This window comes from Zosterops lateralis (genome assembly GCF_965231275.1).
Source record: "Zosterops lateralis genome assembly, chromosome: 4".
In the NCBI taxonomy this organism is placed as follows: domain Eukaryota; kingdom Metazoa; phylum Chordata; class Aves; order Passeriformes; family Zosteropidae; genus Zosterops; species Zosterops lateralis.
In genome coordinates this window covers 45,748,187-45,767,222 of record NC_139765.1, presented here as the reverse complement: position 1 = coordinate 45,767,222, position 19,036 = coordinate 45,748,187, and the positions used below count along the sequence as shown (strand labels likewise).

At 35.9% G+C, this 19,036-nt stretch overlaps 1 protein-coding gene across 1 annotated transcript in view; it reads left to right on the top strand.

Annotated features, from left to right (window-relative positions):
• Nucleotides 1-19,036, top strand: part of CNTN1 (contactin 1) — a 133,469-nt gene that overhangs the window by 61,579 nt on the left and 52,854 nt on the right. Inside the window, exons 3-13 of the mRNA XM_083859970.1 lie at nt 1,787-1,916; nt 4,573-4,745; nt 6,677-6,772; nt 8,516-8,722; nt 10,015-10,111; nt 10,267-10,448; nt 11,634-11,758; nt 13,786-13,903; nt 15,528-15,678; nt 16,158-16,285; nt 18,813-18,988. Coding sequence (XP_083716096.1) covers nt 1,787-1,916; nt 4,573-4,745; nt 6,677-6,772; nt 8,516-8,722; nt 10,015-10,111; nt 10,267-10,448; nt 11,634-11,758; nt 13,786-13,903; nt 15,528-15,678; nt 16,158-16,285; nt 18,813-18,988 — 1,583 coding nt within the window. The remainder of the gene's footprint in view (nt 1-1,786; nt 1,917-4,572; nt 4,746-6,676; nt 6,773-8,515; nt 8,723-10,014; nt 10,112-10,266; nt 10,449-11,633; nt 11,759-13,785; nt 13,904-15,527; nt 15,679-16,157; nt 16,286-18,812; nt 18,989-19,036) is intronic.

Sequence of the window (19,036 nt, the reverse complement as noted above, 5' to 3'; positions counted from 1 at the left end):
AATAATTTTCATCCTCAACCATTGTATTTTAGTTAAATTATTCAGCTATCTCTGAAGATCTTATTAGTTAAAACTGTGTTTGTTTTGTTTGTTTCCCTTGTATTACAAGATTCTTGCAGTCATTTTACAAGTTTCTGGCATCTGTAGGATTTGGAGCAAGGCTCTGAACTTGAATGGAAAGTGAATCTGTTAGCAGTCATGTACTACTCCTTTGTTCTCTCATGAATTTGCTTACTTACTGTCCATACTGTTATTTCAGTCTCAGTAGAGACCTGTGAGAATTAGACAACTGTGTTGTCTCAAAATTTTATCTATATGGAACATCTACTGCTTCCTCACAGAGTCATTCTGTACCTAGAATGCATATTTGACATTTTTTAAGAAAAAAAACCAGTTACATCCTGGATTTACTGAGAATAATTTTCCCAGAACATTCCACTTTTGCTCTTAGATCTCAAAGAGCAACCTTATGCTTGGAGGAGATAAAGGAGAAGGGAGTTGTCATGGTTTGAAAGCAAAATGAGTGAGAGGCTCCAAGTCGGAAATACAATTTAATAAGAAAAAAAGGGAAAAGGTAAAATAAAATAAATGCAATAATACAAAAGACCACTGACAAAGTCAGAATACAGCTTGAGCAGGATGGTGGAAGCAGTCCAGATGAGGTGGTCTTCCTGAAGCAGTAATCCTGTAGAAAGGTCTGGGAGCTCTGCTCCTCTGGGAATCCAGTAGGTAAGGGCTGCTTGTACTGTCCCAAATCCCAGATTATATCCAGGTGAGAATGCTTGGCTCCTCCCCCTGGGCGGAGCATCTCACAATGGGATGGTGAGTTGTGAAGTGGGTCCTTGATGGCCCATTAAACAGAGACAATCCCTGGAGGGAGCTACTTGTGAGTCATGGGCAAGGCATTTATGGGCCATTAACAGAAGACAGCCCAAAGGCAGAGGGCCTGGGAAGACACTGCCCCACTTGGTTTAACAGTTCATGCAGATGGTGGTAGAATAAATACTTTGTGTACATCCTACACTACAACCCAGGACAGGAGTGCACCGGGGGTGGGAAGACCCTACCAACTTTACAACAGCATCCACAAATGAAGGATAAAGATTAAAAAATACAGTTTGTGTTCAAATCTGTTTTACATTTATTCACCTTGAAGTGCTTGACTTTGTAAAATGAAATTATTTTCAGTGTAGGACCTTTTTAAAATTGTATTTGGAATGCAGAAGCTAGTACATACCTCAGCTTAGAAGGAAAGACAGTTTGATCTGGAAACAATGTAATTTTTGGCTTTGATACCCAACATAAATGAGTGTTTTGTCTGATATAGTAAAGATTATTTCTACATACATAAAATCATTGAAGAAGATTAGGCTATAAGATCAGGAATAACTATGTGTAGTTGTTTTGGATGTGGACCTTTTTAATCAGAATTTGTTGGTCTCTGTGAAGTAAGTTGGTGTCACTGTATTTTTAAGAGATGTATCTTCAGTTCCTAATTATCTCCACATTTGGCCTAAACAATGACAAATAATTAATTTCATCCATTTCAACAAGGTAGCATTAGAGGAACAAAGTGTGAGTCACTTTGGTTCTCAGAAGGCAGGAGTCAGTGAAAGACAGATTGCAGTTTTGTTTCCCATACTGCTCCAGTTCTGCTGAAGCACATAGAATTTAACTTCGGGTGACTCACTATTTTACCTTCACATTTTGATTCTTGAATGTGTGATGCAAATTCATCTTCAGTTTGACTGCTAGTTAGATTAATTCAAAACTATTCTGTTTTCAGAGGAAGGAAACAAAGGTTATGGACCTGTTTTTGAGGAGCAGCCTATTGATACCATCTATCCAGAAGAATCTTCAGATGGACAAGTTTCAATGAACTGCAGAGCTCGAGCAGTTCCTTTTCCTACTTACAGGTAACATCTCATTTTCAGATCTTGCACATTTTATTCAATGCCTGTTTCAGATTGTGTTATTAAATTATTGACTCTCAAAAGGTTGGAGCAAACTCTTCAAGGTGGAAAAAATGGGGAGATACGCAGTTTTTGAGTAAGACTCAACCTTGATTCAATTTGCAAAAATGTCTAATCAGTGTTAAAAACAGTATATTGTGTTAAATATTTTCAGCTTTTGAAAGAAAGACTGATCCATATGCAGTTGTTTGGGGTTTTTTAAGTGATCTTTAAAAAAAATTCAGAGGCTATCTTTCCGGCCTGAGGTTCACTGAGATTGAGTCTTTGTTCTTCTTGACTCAGAATGGCTTTTTAAATTCTATTTTGCTTCAAAATGAAAACTATTGATTGTTGAACCTGGGTATTCTACATCCATGTTGGTTTTGCATCTACTGTGTTGCAGAGCAGTGATCAAGAATGTGTCAGCTATGCTGCTGAAGACATTAAAAACTTCATTCTGAAAAAACGTTTCAATTAGTTTTAATATAGATCCCCACCTGACTTCTTTCACAATAATTATATTATTGTAGAAAGCAATGCTTTGTTGTGCATTCATATGAGTTTGTCAGCCATTATCTGCTCATTGTGTAAAGAGAAATGTACTTAAGACTATCAGTATTAGGACTGTGACTAAATTACAACCTGATCATAGCCAGAAAACTACTGTCATTGTACTAAAAACAGACACAATATCTTGCCAGCAAAAGAAATCCATTTCACTAAATTACCCTACAACCTGCCCCCAGTACTCGCTTATGTGTGTTCTCAGACTGGTTTCTAGAACAGAAACAAGAATCAATCAAGTCTTCTGGCAACTCTTTTAAATCTGTTACAGTATTGTGGTCAACTGTGGTATTCCTCCATCAGAACAGCTTATTTCATCTTCATCACCACTTTAAAAAAAATGCTAACAGGTTATCTACCTGTACAGAACCACCATTTGAATATGCTCCTGCTACATGACATTTTGTTGAACTTACATCCTCTTGCCATGCTTGGAAAGTGTGGAGAGGTTACATATGCTAAGATTTGATACCCTTTGATGTATTACCCATCCATTCCAGTTGGTCCAGAGACTCCCTCAACCCTCTCAGCAAGACTGTAAACACACCATCTATAGATGATTACAGGCTCTAAATAAATTTTGACATTCTTCTTTATCTGTTGTGGGCTCAGCAAAATCTGAACTAGCAAAATCACCCTCAAAGAATTGCATTGCACCTCCAGAGCTTCTCTGTCTAGGAACAGATCTGATAATTAGCACTGATAGGTGATGTGATGATAATTTCAATACATAATATAAGGGCACTTTTCTTATTTTCTGACACATTATTTGTAGTATACCTCAATATGTTATCTTCGTCCCAGCCCTCTGACAGTTATTGAGCCAAAATTCTTCTATCTCGGAAGTAAATAATTCATTACTGCCTCTTCCATTGCAGGATGAGCTGTCCTCAGGACATTTATACCTAGATATTTCTGAACAGACAATATATTTTTTTATTTCTAACAGACATATAATAGTATGTCTCAAGGGACTGAAGTGATACCTCTAGAATTCTATAAGATCAAAATGCTATTTGCTGCATCTTTAAAATTCTTCTATTTCATTAGATTAAAAAAATATTATTTTTTATTTTTGTCACTCTTACTATTGTTTCTTACTATGACAATTGCAGGTTCAGCTTCCAAATGAGATCTCTGCATATTTTGGTACATCTTCAATAATGAATGGACAGGTGGTGTGTGTGTTATCATTGTCGAATACTAATGCCTCACCTTAGCTTATGGAAAAAGAAAATATTTATGCAGAAATAATTTTATCATCTTTAAATGTGTTAAAGTTGCATCTTAGCTATTTGTGCATAGGAGCCAGGCAGTTCCTTTCTAAGGTAACGGGCTTCCTCTTGTGGACACAGTAACAGACACAAATCATGAGCACTGGTACCCACTCCCTGTTTTTTAACGTTTCTTAAAATAAGTAGATATCAGTCAGAAGTGGGCCACCAGTTTCTGTCATAATCCCTCAATTGAAAATTGTGGTAATTTGGTGAATTGGCTGTGGAGTTTTACCATAACTAAGGGAAGAGCGTTCAGCAATTTACTGAAGTATTAGTAAGTAGGTCCTATTTGAAGCATGCCACAGTTTTTGCACTGACTTTACTGGCACATTGTGTTTTATAGAACATCTTCATTAACTGCAGCAGGTTTACAAAAATCTCTCATTATACCATACTTTAAAAGCAGTGTAAAAGGGAGTGTATTTTTATCCAGTCTAGCCTTAGATATTTATTTGTGACATGTTTAAAATCCACGTGTTTGGTGTCTGGCTAGCTCATTCACATCCAGCTCAAGTATCTCTTACTGCTTGGCTAGCAACTATGTTTCAGCAAACTGTGTCACATGTCTAAGAAGGAAGAACTGACACTGTTCTGTTTAAAAGACCTCTGGAGTTCAAATCTGTGCCTCTTGCTGAAGAAAACCTTAAGACTTTTATAGAAGTATATTAATAACTTCCTGCATAGTTTTTCAGAATTTATAAGTTATTTTTCACATCATATTTCTTACCAAGTTTGTTTTTCAGGGCCAAATCTTTCATCTGGCTTTTCTTTTTTAATAGGTGGAAACTCAACAACTGGGACATTGATTTAACAAAGGAGCGCTACAGTATGGTGGGAGGCAGACTTGTTATCAATAATCCAGAAAAATCAAGGGATGCTGGAAAATATGTCTGTGTAGTGTCAAATATCTTTGGAACTGTCAGAAGCAGTGAAGCCACTCTGAGTTTTGGATGTAAGCCATTGTTTATGTCAGAATATAAAAAAAATATGGTTAGCTAGGAATGGCCAATGTTTTACACTGCAGTGTATTCTGCTAACGTGTACTGTATCTGTATTACTCTGCAAAAACAGTATCTTAAGTGTCTTAGTCTGGAGAGATCGACACAAAATAAGATTGGAAGCATTTTATATTCTTTAGCATTCAGCTGACATAACATAGCAGCCTTCACAGTGAGTTATTGTTAAATTACTAATTGAAGAGACTCGTGGAGCCAGATCTGTAGATAACAATGTCCAGACTCTTTTAAAGTCATGGTGGGACCTGAGGGGAAATAGTCACAGATGAAAGACTCAAGTGAGGGCATAACTGCAGGAGGAAGACACAGGACTTGCTAGTAAAGTATGCCCTGACTCCTAGGCTATAGTGAAAAAATCCTGTTGGGGGAAATTTCTGTCAACTTCTGACAGTCTTGTGAAGACATGTACATGTACAGACCTGGATATCACCAAATACATGAATTGTAAAATATTGATGTACTAAATGAAGACTAATGCAAAATTTTATGAACTTAAGACAGTGTTTGAATTTTTGTTTTATTTTGCCTTAGGTTGCTTTCTTCCCAGATATATTTTATTATCAGAGGGCAAAAAAAGGAATCCCAAAACAAAGGAATCCACTCTAACTGGGGCCCATTCACAAAACCCCGGGTGCCCTGACGCTAAGGGTTTGATGCTTCTCTTGTCTTTAACCAGCCTCCATAAGTAGAATTCACTCCTTGCTATAGAAGATCAGACATGTAGTGAAAGCTTCAGCTTTCTGATAGTATTTGTGAGACTGTGGGACCACAAATATTGGGCAAAGTCAGAAGCTATAATGAGCTGATGGATCATATAATCGTTGGTATAATCTTAGTCTGTATTTACCCAGTGTATCTTCTAGAAAAAAAAAAAAACATAGAAGGCCAGCTTGTTACTACCTTTTAATGGAGAAAACATCAACATTCCATTTATGGGATATTTACACCTAACATAGGCTTCAGTCCTGTCAGTCCTGAATAATCAATAGGATAAAAAATTAAACCAATAAACCTAAGAGATGAAAATAATAGAACCAAAACAGTTTGAGGCATGTTTTCTGCCTACCAGCTCACTGGCTGCATGAGCTGAATGTTGATAGTATACTGAAAAATTATGCTGAACAGAACTCTGATATACAGTGTTTCAATATGTAAACTAAAATAGGGCAAAGAGGTACGGAATAGCGAAAAGATAGCTGGAAACTGATAAATATCTGCTTTAAAAAGCCTGCTTTCTTTCTTCTTTATATTGTTGTCCTTCTTCCTTCGTCCTTTTTAATCATCACCTATAAAAGACTATTTCTTTCTACAACCACTGTTTCTAAAGAATTGAATAGAATTGCTAAAATTAATATAGAAAGTGTCTGGTCTTTAGTCTAAGTTTTTTTTTTTCTTTTGTTTATGCATAAAGTGATTGAGAAATGTCAACCACAATTTAGAAGAGTTCAAAAGTCTTGACCACTTGTAATTTTGTTTTGCTGTCAAATTTACTGAAACTGTAGAACAAAAACCAAATCCTCTCATGTACTCTATCCATTGGTCCATCTGAGAATACTGTGCATACTTTTTAGATCTGGTGCCTTAAAACACATAAAAATATTTTAAACCTAACTACTCCTAAGGACAAAGCCCACATCACATTTTTCTTTTCCTTGGCATTTGCAATTACGATGATGAAAGTAGTGTAAAAAAAATCATTTGGTAATGACAGATAAGCAAAACTGGCATTAGGGGTCAACAAGTTTCTATCTGCCATGTATTGATGTATTTCTGTACTAATCTCTACAGGACTGGAAGTAATGGTAATAATAAAAAGTTACTGTAGTTAAAACCCCTATTCTCCTCCCCTTGCTTTTTAAAAAACTAGATCTGGATCCCTTTCCACCTGAGGAACGTTATGAGGTTAAAGTGCGAGAAGGTGTTGGAGCAGTGCTTCTTTGTGAGCCCCCTTACCACTACCCAGGTAATTCAGCTAAAAGTGCTTCATTTTCAATGTCTTAAGAGTAAAAGATAAATTAATACTTATTTTTGCAAGTTTCCTTTATATTTACTTAAACAGTAACTTTCGTGCAGCTTGAGAATCACCATTTAGGTTAGGTTTCTGTGTTGAATATTTTTGTTGTTGACCATATGTACAATTCATTCCATCTAGAAAAGTCACCTCAACTGCTATGATCATGGGCTTCTGTTAAAATCAGAGCTGGAAAAAAATCTGGAACAGCAGAAGCACCCCCAGAGGGTCAGAGATGAGGTTATTTATTCTCTGGAAGTGACTTTTTCTCATCATTAACTACTGAAGAGCTCTGCAGGCATTATGGATGTAATCTCAAGCATCTGGAGTTCCATCATGAGAGATAAAATTGGCTGTTAGCATCTCTTCTGCCTTGTAAAATGGAATAATGATTTAGTTTTCATGATGTCTTGGTTTGGGAAGACAGGTATCTGCCAGGGAAAGCTGGAGTTTCCCTTAGAATGGAGAATGTAAACCACCCCCCCACCCTTCCCCCCCTGCAGGCAAAGATTTACTAGGAATATTAAGAATACAAATGTAGTAGTACAAAAAAAAAAAAAAAACAAAAACAAAACAAAAAAAAAAAAAACAAAACACACACACACAAAAAAAAAAAAAAAAAAAAAAAAAAAAAAAAAACAAACAAAAAAAAAAAAAAAACCACAGGCAAACCAACAAAGAAAAATACTAGAAACCCTGACAGAGTCAGAAATATAACTGACAACTTCTTGGTCCAAAGTAAGCCTTCCTGGAGTGGCAGATGTAGTTCTGTTGGAGTAGAGATGGTCCTGTAGAAGGGGCCCAATAATGGTGGGATGGCTCTGGTCTTCCACTGAGAATCCAGTGGGAACACTGCATGCCTGGTGTTCCTATGTCTCAGTTTTTATCTAGGTAGGAACAATTTGCCTCTCCCACTGGGTGGAGCATCTCACAATGGGATGATGTAGTGTGTCATGTCATTGGTGAGCCTTAATGGCCCATTAACAGAAGATATCCCCTGGAGGGTGGGTGGGTCAGTGGGATGATGTAATGTGTCATGTCATGTCATTAGGCCCATCAACAGAAGATACCTCCCTGGAGGGTGGACCTGTTGTGGACAAGATAAGGAACAATGTTCCACCTGGTTTTGACAGCTGGCCCATTACCAGAAGGCACTCGCCCCCTCCCTCCTGGAGTTACAAGAGATAAAGAAAACACTTCCCCAGCCGGTTTCAACAGATGGAATAGAATAAACATTTTTTGGTTACATGACCCAAGACACATGTTCAGTTTAAGCATTGCAAGGAACTGAAGAATGGAAACATATTACTAGTTAAAATACTGTAAAGTTTTGTCTAATTCACAAGACTGGTGAAAACTTCACAGTTTCTCAGTTGCATAAGGTCAAGACCCAACTGCCTCTCTCATCCTATCCCACTTCAATTCCTGCGGGAAGGTTGTGCCCAGTACAAGGTGTGCACACTGTAGCCAGGTCCCCAGTAACCTGCACTGACAGCAGCAGTGCCCCAGTGTTCAGTGTAGACAAGAATAAGCTGGCTGCAGAGATGTATAAATCTCCCTCCCAGAGCTGCCTCTCCAAAAAAAAAGATCTATAACCTAGAAATAAGACTCAAATGAGTTACATGCAGACAGTATTCTGTGGTTTAATAGCTGATAGTGTTGGGTTTTAATATTGACTAAAATATTTTCCTCCAGATGACCTCAGTTATCGCTGGCTTCTAAATGAGTTCCCAGTGTTCATTGCTTTGGACAAACGGCGATTTGTGTCACAGACAAATGGCAATCTCTACATCGCAAATGTGGAAGCATCAGATAGGGGCAATTATTCATGTTTTGTGTCCAGCCCTTCGATAACAAAGAGTGTATTCAGTAAATTTATTCCACTTATTCCACAATCCGATCGTAAGTATTTATTGGAAGTACTATGCACAGCATTTAACTGCTTGTTTTAAAATTTTGCTAATTCATAACTACTTTCATTTATGTAAGGAGAATTATATGGCAAATTATAATGGCTACTGCACAATGTTACTTGGTGTATCAGATGCAGAGGTACAAATCATTCCCATACACAGTGAAAACTTTGTAAAAGAGATCTCAGTGAATTAATTATCAAACTTTCCTTGAAATCACTGAGAACAGAGTTCTTATCCCCAGAATCCCCATCTCTTTTATGAGATAAGCCCCTGATCTCATCCCAAAATCTTCAGTATCTTTTCCAGTCTTGGCATTGGTTCAAAGGAGTATGACTGTAAAGCAGAAACTTCATTTAAATGTTGATGAATGTTTCAGAGTTTACTTTTTTTCCCCCCAGAAAATCCCCCATGAAAGCGGAAAATCCTTTTCCGCAGTGAACCTTCCTATCCAGCGGTGACCTAAGAGCTTTGTGTCTCACAATCAACCTCCTAAAACACCTTTGTGGTTTTGTGTTACTGGATTAATTGTCACCATTTCTTCAGGAGAATGCATGTTTTCCAAAAAGGAACCAAAGTCCCTTTTGCCACTTCAGACTTTCAGTCACTAGATCTCATAAACTGATCATCATTTTTTAATTGACCTTTTTATCTGTACAATTTTCCATACTACTGATTAAATGGGTATAATTTCAAATTAGCAATCTTTGACCAGTATTATTCCATTGTTATGACCAAATATTCCGGTATTCACACTGCCATTTTCATCTAGAACTCCAAGAGAGTTCTTACAGGGATTGCTAGTAGGGAGATTTGATTACATTTAAATCCCTGTGCACTCATTAAACTGTAGATGTGCTTGCTCTCGCTCCTTCATATTCTTACTGAGATAAAATTGAGCTTAAATTCAAAATATTCTATCCAGTAAAAAACCTGTGGGAAACCAGACTAAAGTTTTTGTCTACTCATGCACAGAGTACATCATCATGCTTCAAATGCAATTAGAAATTCTGTAAAAAATGTTAGGATTTGTCATCCAGAGAAAGATAACTAGTTACTGAGTAAAGAAATTATGCCTTACTAGTAAAAGTTCAGTGCTTAGTCAGACTGCATGAATTGACAGGCTTTTTATTCAGTATAAAGAAGAATTTTGTCTGGAATTTTAAGAAAAGTTTTACTGAACTGTGGAAATTTTAATAGCTGTATATTACTTTCTTATATATTATAATAACTTTCTGACATGCCTTTTCTTAGAATCTTTTTTTTTTTTTTTCATCTTAGGAGCAAAAGTATACCCTGCTGATATCAAGGTGAAGTTCAAGGACACATATGCTCTCCTGGGGCAAAACGTGACACTGGAGTGTTTTGCTCTTGGAAAGTAAGTGTGTTTTAAAGTTATTGTACAGCACAAATTGCTTTCATATTTCAGAGAATGAAAATACATATTTCATGATCAAATGCTCTTTTTATAGTCTGCAATTTAACCACCAGTTCTTGAACATGCTGATTTGTACTTTACTGTGCCTTTTCAAGTCCGGTTCCTGAACTCAGATGGAGTAAGTACCTTGAACCCTTGCCAGCCTCTGCTGAGATAAGCATGTCTGGTGCAGTTCTTAAGATCTTCAATATTCAATATGAAGATGAAGGACTTTATGAGTGTGAAGCTGAAAACTATAAAGGAAAAGATAAACATCAAGCAAGAGTTTATGTACAAGGTAGGAAGAACTATTTTATTCTTTATGATCTGTGTTGCTTTTACTCATGTTGGAAATATCGGTGTTTTCACAGTTGATGTCAGTGTTGATTTGTATGATCATCCTCACACAACGCTGTTCAAGTTAATATAACAGCATCAAAATTCTTGCATTAAGTTCCAGGCATGATAGCTATGTATTAATTGAAAGACTACTCAATTTGTCTGGTTATGATAGCTGGTATATATACTTTGGAGGTTCTGTGTTAATATACTTATGCATAATGTAAATTTATAGTACTCAAAGAGAAAGAACTTCTGGGAAGAAAAAGAGAGCATTAGGTTTGTTAAGATTTCTTGGTTTCCCATTTTGTTTGTGTTTTCTGTCTTAGCTCTCTGTCTTACTAGCTATGCAAAGTCCTCTATTCCTCTGCCCTCTGTCACTTCCCTTTATGCATTTGGTTAAATTAGGTAACCAAAAATTGTATCTTACTGCTCATGGTGAAATCATCCCAAGTAACTTGGCTTCTTGTCTGAGGTTCATGCCACAAAACCATGACATGAAAAGGTCACACATAACATCTGAACCACCCTCAGAAGATTTATGTCTCTTTCATTGGCTGTACAGAAGCTCTTCTGAGTTAAGATCCTCAGTTTAGTGCTAGGAACCTCAGTAGATCAAACTCCGAATTAGTGTGGGAATGTTATTACTGCTTATAATAAGTAAAGCTAATAATAACTGGTTTGTTTGCTTAGCAAAAACAAATATGCCAGACCATTTTCAATATTAATTTTGTACATATATTGTTTGGGCCAATGGAATGATTTCCTGGAAATCCTTTCAGTACATATGCAGTTTTGCACAATTTCATGTCATTTAACTATAATTTTCAATGTGCTACTGAGTAATTTCCACACTGAATAATCTACAGATCAGTATAAGTAGTAATATCTTACATCTTCTGTCATTCAGGAACCATTATTTCAATTCTATATTTTCTTCTCATAAAAAATAGTTTGAAACTTTTTTGAATCTACATTGTAAGAGAAAAACTTCTTTTTTGTGCTTGTGAATTGCTGAGTTATCATCATTACTTTGAGTTGCCTGTTTAAGTATCATGGAAAAAGCAGTGGAATTAATACAACATAATGCTAATTAAATACGTATGTGCTGTATTTACTTTGCATCATGTATTTTATTCTGCAGCTGCTCCTGAGTGGGTAGAACATATCAATGACACAGAAAGGGATATTGGCAGTGACCTGTACTGGCCTTGTGTAGCTACGGGCAAGCCTATTCCAACAATTAGGTGGCTGAAGAATGGCGCCTCGGTGAGTGTATTGCTGTAGGTAACATAGGCTTGAGTGGTTAGCTCATGGAAACAGTTTTTTGAAGCACGCATTCTGAAAAGGTTAAAATAAAATTAATTATAATGATCCAAATATTTGCTGATGCCACTTGCATGAGGCATTAAAATCCATCTTTTAAAATTTCATCTCAATCTTCTCTTATTTCTTCAGGGTATTTAGTATTCAGCTTTGAATTATGAACTTAACTTTTGACCACATGTTTAGGAGGTAGATATCCCTTTTTCTCTACACCTGTTTAAGTAAATGCTCTTTACTCTGGGTGAAATATCTATCAGCTTCTCTTTAAAATTAATCCTTTGTACCACATTAAACATAAATGGGTCTTTAAAAATATAAGACAAAATAGTCATTGGAGATATGACAATAAAGATTATTTTTTAAATGATCAGTGGTCTTTCTCTATCCTGTATCTTTTCACATTTTTTCTAGACACAGAATGTTGCAAATGTTTAGGTGATGTTTAAAAGAAGTTTAAAGAAATACTGTTTGATAATTTAATTCTATCACATTGGATATTTGGTTTAAACAAAGTAGATTTTTCTGTCCTAGAACCATGGAATCATGGTTTGTGTTAGAAGGTGCCTTAAAGATTGTTTAGTTCCAACCTCCTGGCCATGCACAGGGGCGCCTCTCAATAGTCTCGGTAGCTCAGAACTCCATCCAGACTGCCCTTGAACAATTCCAGGGGTGGGACATCCACAGCTTCTCTGGGAAAAACCTGTTGAGGCATTTCAACAGTATATTCAAAGTCTACTGCTTAGACTATATGAAAAGCCATTAAAAAAACAAGAGAATACAAGGGCACAATGCAGCTCTACATCTGCTGAGTTATGATGACTCTTATCTTGGCAAACAAACAAAAAAAGGACAATGAGGCAGCTTAGTTTTTTGACTCTATATCTTAAGAAAAATGTATGACGTTGGAGGGAGAACAAGGATATCTGCTATATGGAGGTGGCTTAAACTTGGAAAAGCAATGCTTTTGTCTAGCTTTAGTAGTTACTGCAAACAAATAATTTAATAAGTGAGTTACTTGCTGCCCACTAAACTTGGCTTTCACTAACAAAATCTGCATACTGGATGCCAGAATTCAGTGTGTAAGTCTCCAGTAATACACCAGAAGATTGTGTTGTGTGTTACTATGATGATAAGATGATTTCCAAGCAGAAGATAGCAGAAATATGTTAATTGCCTTGAAAATGTAATTTGTTTCTAAATCAGATAACTTGTAATTAGGCATTTCATTTAGCACACAAAAAAGATTCCTTTTATAAAATCTGATTAAAACATTTTTGCATAAAACAGTCAGAAAATGTTTTCTTTAATATGTTCTATTTTCAGCTAAGAAGTATTCTGGTAATCTCCCACTGCTCCATGCACTCCAGTGTACTTAGGTACAAGACTTAAAGCTTTCAGCTTGATTTTCACAAGAAAAGAGAATACATTATCTTTGAAAAACTTATTGACTTCTATTTGTAATTTACAAAACACCCCACCTTAACTGCCTTTTTTTTTTGATTGACTGTTGTTTTATATTTTACATTAAAACAAAGTAATAGAAAATAGTTTGTATTATATCCCAGAGGAATCTTCTGAAAAACTCCTACTTCCTACCTCACTGAGATTTGCTTTGACTTTTTCCTGTTGTAAAATGATGTAACAACAGAAAGTACTGACCACTGAGCATGACATAACAAATCTTATGTGCATAACATTCATTTATTTCCTTGTTTCTTATTTCTGAATCAGTAGTGTTTGCACTGATATGAACACAGGGGACTGGAGAGTACATTTGCCTTCTGACACTCAACTAGGACTTTTCCAGAAACCTAAGTATTGAATGACAGTCTTTCTTTAAAAAAGGGTGAACCCAATGTCACTGAAAAAAAAAAAAAAAAAAAAAAAAAAAAGATTGTGGATGGATGTGGAATCTTCATCTTATGCAGTTTATGTTAATGTCTTGTTATTTTATTGCTTCTGTGTTTTAGTTCCGGAAAGGGGAATTAAGAATGCAAAGTCTGACCTTTGACGATGCCGGCATGTACCAGTGTATAGCAGAAAACATGCACGGAATTATTTATGCAAATGCTGAACTGAAGATTGTGGGTCAGTGGCACTATTTCTCTATTTACTGTTTCAGGGTTGAGTAAGATAGCAGTTATATTTGCAAGTACTGTTTGGTAACATTCCTGTGAGGATGAAGCTAAGAACTCTCACTCAATCGAGGTGAGATGGGGTTTATTTGAGCTCTCTAGCTGGTTTTTGACAACAACTTGAGGAATAAATTTACCAACTTGTGGGGCATGTTGTCATATTTATGATGCTTGTTTCCTGCTGTTCCTGCTCAAAAGAACTGATAGTGCTAAAGTAATACGAAGCACATAGATTTGCAGCCTACACTTTTAAGCTGGCAAAACTTGTTAAGAAGCATTTTCATTTTTGCTCACATATGATAACTCCTCTGTGAGGCAAAATATGCTTTTTAGGGAACCATGTTGTCACTTACTTGGCCTTTGAAGCTCTTTGTCTTTTCTCTCCCCTTTGGTTTTGCTTTCTACAACCCATTATGCTGAAGTCACAATGTTTGTATACAATGTAGCTGTGCCATTTGATGGCTGGATGTAGTTATGAATCCATTGTGTTTTCCTGAGGAGCATCCTTTTAAAAGTTTGATTTTCAGATCCAGAGTTCTCAGTCTTAAAACAATTTCTGATGTTTTTACTGGTTTCATTAGAGCAGTACACTCTTAGAGCATACACTGGCTGTATGACATATTTTTCTTCGGTAGTTTCTGTTCTTTCCATCTCACACTTGCCTTCAGACTTTTCCAAGAACTAAACTATTCTTGTTTTTCCCAACCCATTGTACAACAGTGTTTCATTCTACACTGTTCTATTACTGTGCATTCACTACCGGCTTGGTTTACACAAATGAGCTCTTTTACATGTATGTTTTCAAAATTCAGTGTTGGTAATATGTGGATGTTGGTCAGAGTTTTGTTCTGTACTCCTGTAATTAAAGAATAGCTTTATTTCCTCAGGCTGTGCACACACTTGCTGGCATGATTAACGATGGTATGCCATCGTTAATGCCAAGATGCAAAATAATTAAAAGCTTTTTTTTCTTGCATTTGGTTTCAAATAAAGAGAAAATTGGTAAGCAAAGATCTGACCTCAGAGGCATATGTGTGGTGCCTATAACAGTCATATCTCAATGCTCTTGTACATCTCAGAATGCACCTAAAGCCAGCTGGCCAAACAAAAAACCCACAAAGAATAAGAAGGGCACAATTTTAGTTTGAAGAGAGGGTTAAAACCCATGAAAAGTAAACCAAACTATTCTTTGGAATTATGATTGAGTGAGCAACTTGTTTAAGAAATTTATCTTCAGGAATCTGAATTTTATTAGGACTGATCAAAAGGCCTTTTGAAAGGGAGGAACTTTCACTGCACTTTGAACTTGTTAGATTAAACTCAGATGAAAGTTCAGAAATCAATAGAAAGAAACCTCTAGTGTAACACAGCACAGAAGTACATAATGATTTTCATGTTTCTTGTAGATTGCCATGTACTTCCTGGTACATCTCTGTATTGTTAGTATTTTTCTCACTAGTCTGAATAATGAACATTTGTAAACAATTTAATAGTTCTATCATTTGCTATATGTTGCAAAGAAATTCTATTTTAGTAAAATCAGTAACAGCAGTATTTGCATTAATTTTTGTTTTCAGCTTCACCTCCTACTTTTGAACTGAACCCTATGAAGAAGAAAATCCTAGCAGCTAAAGGAGGGCGTGTAATCATTGAATGCAAGCCTAAAGCTGCTCCTAAGCCAAAATTCTCCTGGAGCAAAGGAACAGAATTGCTTGTAAATGGGAGCCGGTTAGTATTTACTGTTAGTGAACACTTTGAGCCTTAAAAATGTAACCTTATGTATCTGTCTATCCTGTAGGATGGTTCTCCATTTTGCAGACTTCAGGAGCAGGAGAATGTGTAACTTCAGGAAAATAACATGCCAAAATGTTGCTGGCAGTATGGATTCAAAGAGTTACCAGGGTATCCAACTTTACCCAATCTGGTTTAAGAATTTAATTGTACCATAAAACTCTAAGAAAAATACTTAAGTGAGTACAAGTGAATGGAAGTACATTCTCTTGCTCCAGCAATCTGAGACATCTAATCATGCCACAGTATCTTCGAATATTTTTTTACTGTAGGCATGTTTATAAATCCAGTAGCTAGATGTGAGCTTTCAAATTATGTTTGTGGTTTGTTCTTTTACTTACTACAGTTCTACATGAAGTATTGCTTTCTACTATCAAATCCAATTTCTCTTAGTGTATTTTTTGCACTTTCCATAGCATACGTATCTGGGATGATGGGAGCCTGGAAATTATCAATGTCACAAAGCTGGATGAAGGTCGCTACACCTGTTTCGCAGAAAATAACCGAGGAAAAGCCAATAGCACTGGTGTCCTAGAAATGACAGGTAAGCCTCAGGTAATCCTTGTGTGGAGTAGAATCCCTTAATTCAAAATGACTAATTTTTGTTCCAGCATTGCGCTACTTTTTCAATCTGTTCTAAGTTTTCTAATTTAATCCCTCATTAACACTGAATTGATGCTTTTAAAGCATATTGCTCAGTTGAAACCGAGTATGTTTACATCAGTTCTAAAACTATCCCAATTTTCAGGGTTGATCTTTCCATAAGAAATTACTAAACAAGATACATTAAATCTACATATTTTAGTGCATTCAGTCTGTTTGATAGCTTAGCACTCATGATAAGGTGTGATTCTGGGGCCAAGACTCAGAGAAATGGGACTCTTGCTGACCTTCCTTAGTGTTGTGGTTTTTGTTTTGAAGGGAGTTTTTGGTTTGTTTGTTTGTTTCAGTGGTGATTTTGGTGTGATGGTGGTATAAGCGTGTTTGAGAGAGCATTGCTGTTAAAGAAACATGCATGAAATTTGTGAGATAAGGGCATATATCTATATGATTGCACTTCTAAATTACCTTCCTTAATCAGGGTTTTTATTTACTGATTAAGTACTGATACCTTAATTGTGTATTTTAAATCTGATATCAAATAACTGAATAACTGTAGACTACAGACAGGAAGGACAGCATTCTGTAACACCTATGTCTGTCAAGTACCACTGATAAGGGAAGATTAATTTGTCAAATAGTTTTTTAATGTCTGTTCCAGAAATCATGCTGGATGTGACAGCTCAATGCTGATGTGCTAATGTAAGAGCTAGTGTTTAGAATCATATGAAAGCAATTTTCTGGCTAATACATTCCAAATTTATTGTACCAAATGAAATGTAAAGCTGTATTTTAATGTTTACAGTTACTTTTTATTTTCTTCTGCTGTTTTATATGTCTTAATATTACTTTCAGGCATTTAAATATTTTGAAAGTTTATGTAAATAGATATATCCAGCCCCTTGTTATATAATATCTTCTAAAATAAGGAAGAACATTTGCATACTAAATTTGCACAGTGAAACAAAACCCAATATGTTTGTAAACCTTAAAAACTAGTATAAAGAAATTTTAAATTCTGAAAAATTCTGCTCTGATTTATCTAAATACGAACATCAAGAGTATAAGACATCACAGCAGAAACAGAAAGGTCATTTGACTTATTTAAAAATAATTTTCACATTGTGGGCAATGATCGGGGTTGATGAAGAATACTTTGAAAGCAGCATTCTCAAGCACATTGTGTGACCCATAAAACTTATCAGACAGGGCACATGACTACAGAAAATTAAAAAGTTAAATCTGAAGCTGACAGGTGATGCAAACTCTAATGGTTTTTCCCAGTTGCTGTTCATTCCCTGCCACTGATCCACTCTTTCAGCAGCTTTTTAGACTGATACTGGTACTGAGCACACAGGCACCACCACACTGGAGTGGAGCAAGTATCCAAAGCACGTGTCTGTATGTAAGGCCCTGGGGACCAGGTTGCTCTAATGCACTCTGAGATGCTCCATATTGCAAAAGGCTGTGCCATCCTCATAGTCTCTGTATTAAGTAGGCTTTAGATTACTAGAGTAGGATCTGAGGAAGGATTACTTTCTGAATCAGATTGACAAAATACTGAGGGTATTTTCTTTTTCTGTTTATGATGGAATGGAGGATGTTCCTTGGAGCAAGCTCAAGCCTAAGTTTTAACCAATAGCAATAACTTTTTTCTTATGGCTATTGCCTTCCAACTTTTGCCTCTTCTACCACTCTCATATTGGTGGGGCAGATATTAACTGTCATGACATAAAGAAGATATTCTGTGGCATTTTGTTTTATGATAATAATTGTAAGCAAAGCAAAAAGTCTCACTGATCTAGTGAGTTCCTTCCAGAATAGTTGCTAATTTGCCATATGAGTTTCATGTATGTGTCATGAGTTCAAGCAAGTGTCATGAGGTGTCTGCTTTCTTTTTTGTTTCTGTAATAGTAAGAGACATTGCTTTCTTCTTTCTTGGGGGATGTACAGCTTTCTTCCTCTTGTATTGTTTTCTCTTCTTTTTCACATGCATCTATTATATTGTTTCTCAGTAGATAAATTAAGATCACAATACCTGCAACGCTCTAATGAAAATCTGACTCGGTACAAGTACCAAGTACAACTTTTCATTCATTAAAGATAAAAGTTTTAAAACATAGGTAATACTATAATTGAAATAAGAAATGCAACATAAGTCATGTAAGATTCATCATGTGTCTTGTTTCTATTTGAGACACAGTCAGTGAATAAAAATAGTTGTAATGTGATTCAGAGATTTTAACAGCTAAATAGAAGTCAGTTTTAGTTTTAATATGTTAAGTTTTAGTTGTAAAATGTTTTCTTTGTTGTCTTCAATTTGGTCCTTTGAAATGTAGTTGTATGAATAACATGTAAGCTAGACCTTGAGAAAGTGGTTTAATGTATGATCAAACAGTTATGGAGCTGAGCTTATATTTGAATAAATGTTTATTTACTGGAATTTTCCATGTTTGCCATTAACTTCACAGAAGCTACAAGGATTACTTTAGCTCCATTGAATGTCGATGTCACCGTTGGAGAGAATGCTACCATGCAATGCATTGCATCCCATGATCCCACATTAGACCTGACATTTATTTGGTCTCTAAATGGCTTTGTAATAGATTTTGAGAAAGAACACGAACATTATGAACGGAATGTTATGGTAAGATACTATACATCCTTATTTAATACATAAAAGCATAGTTTTCTT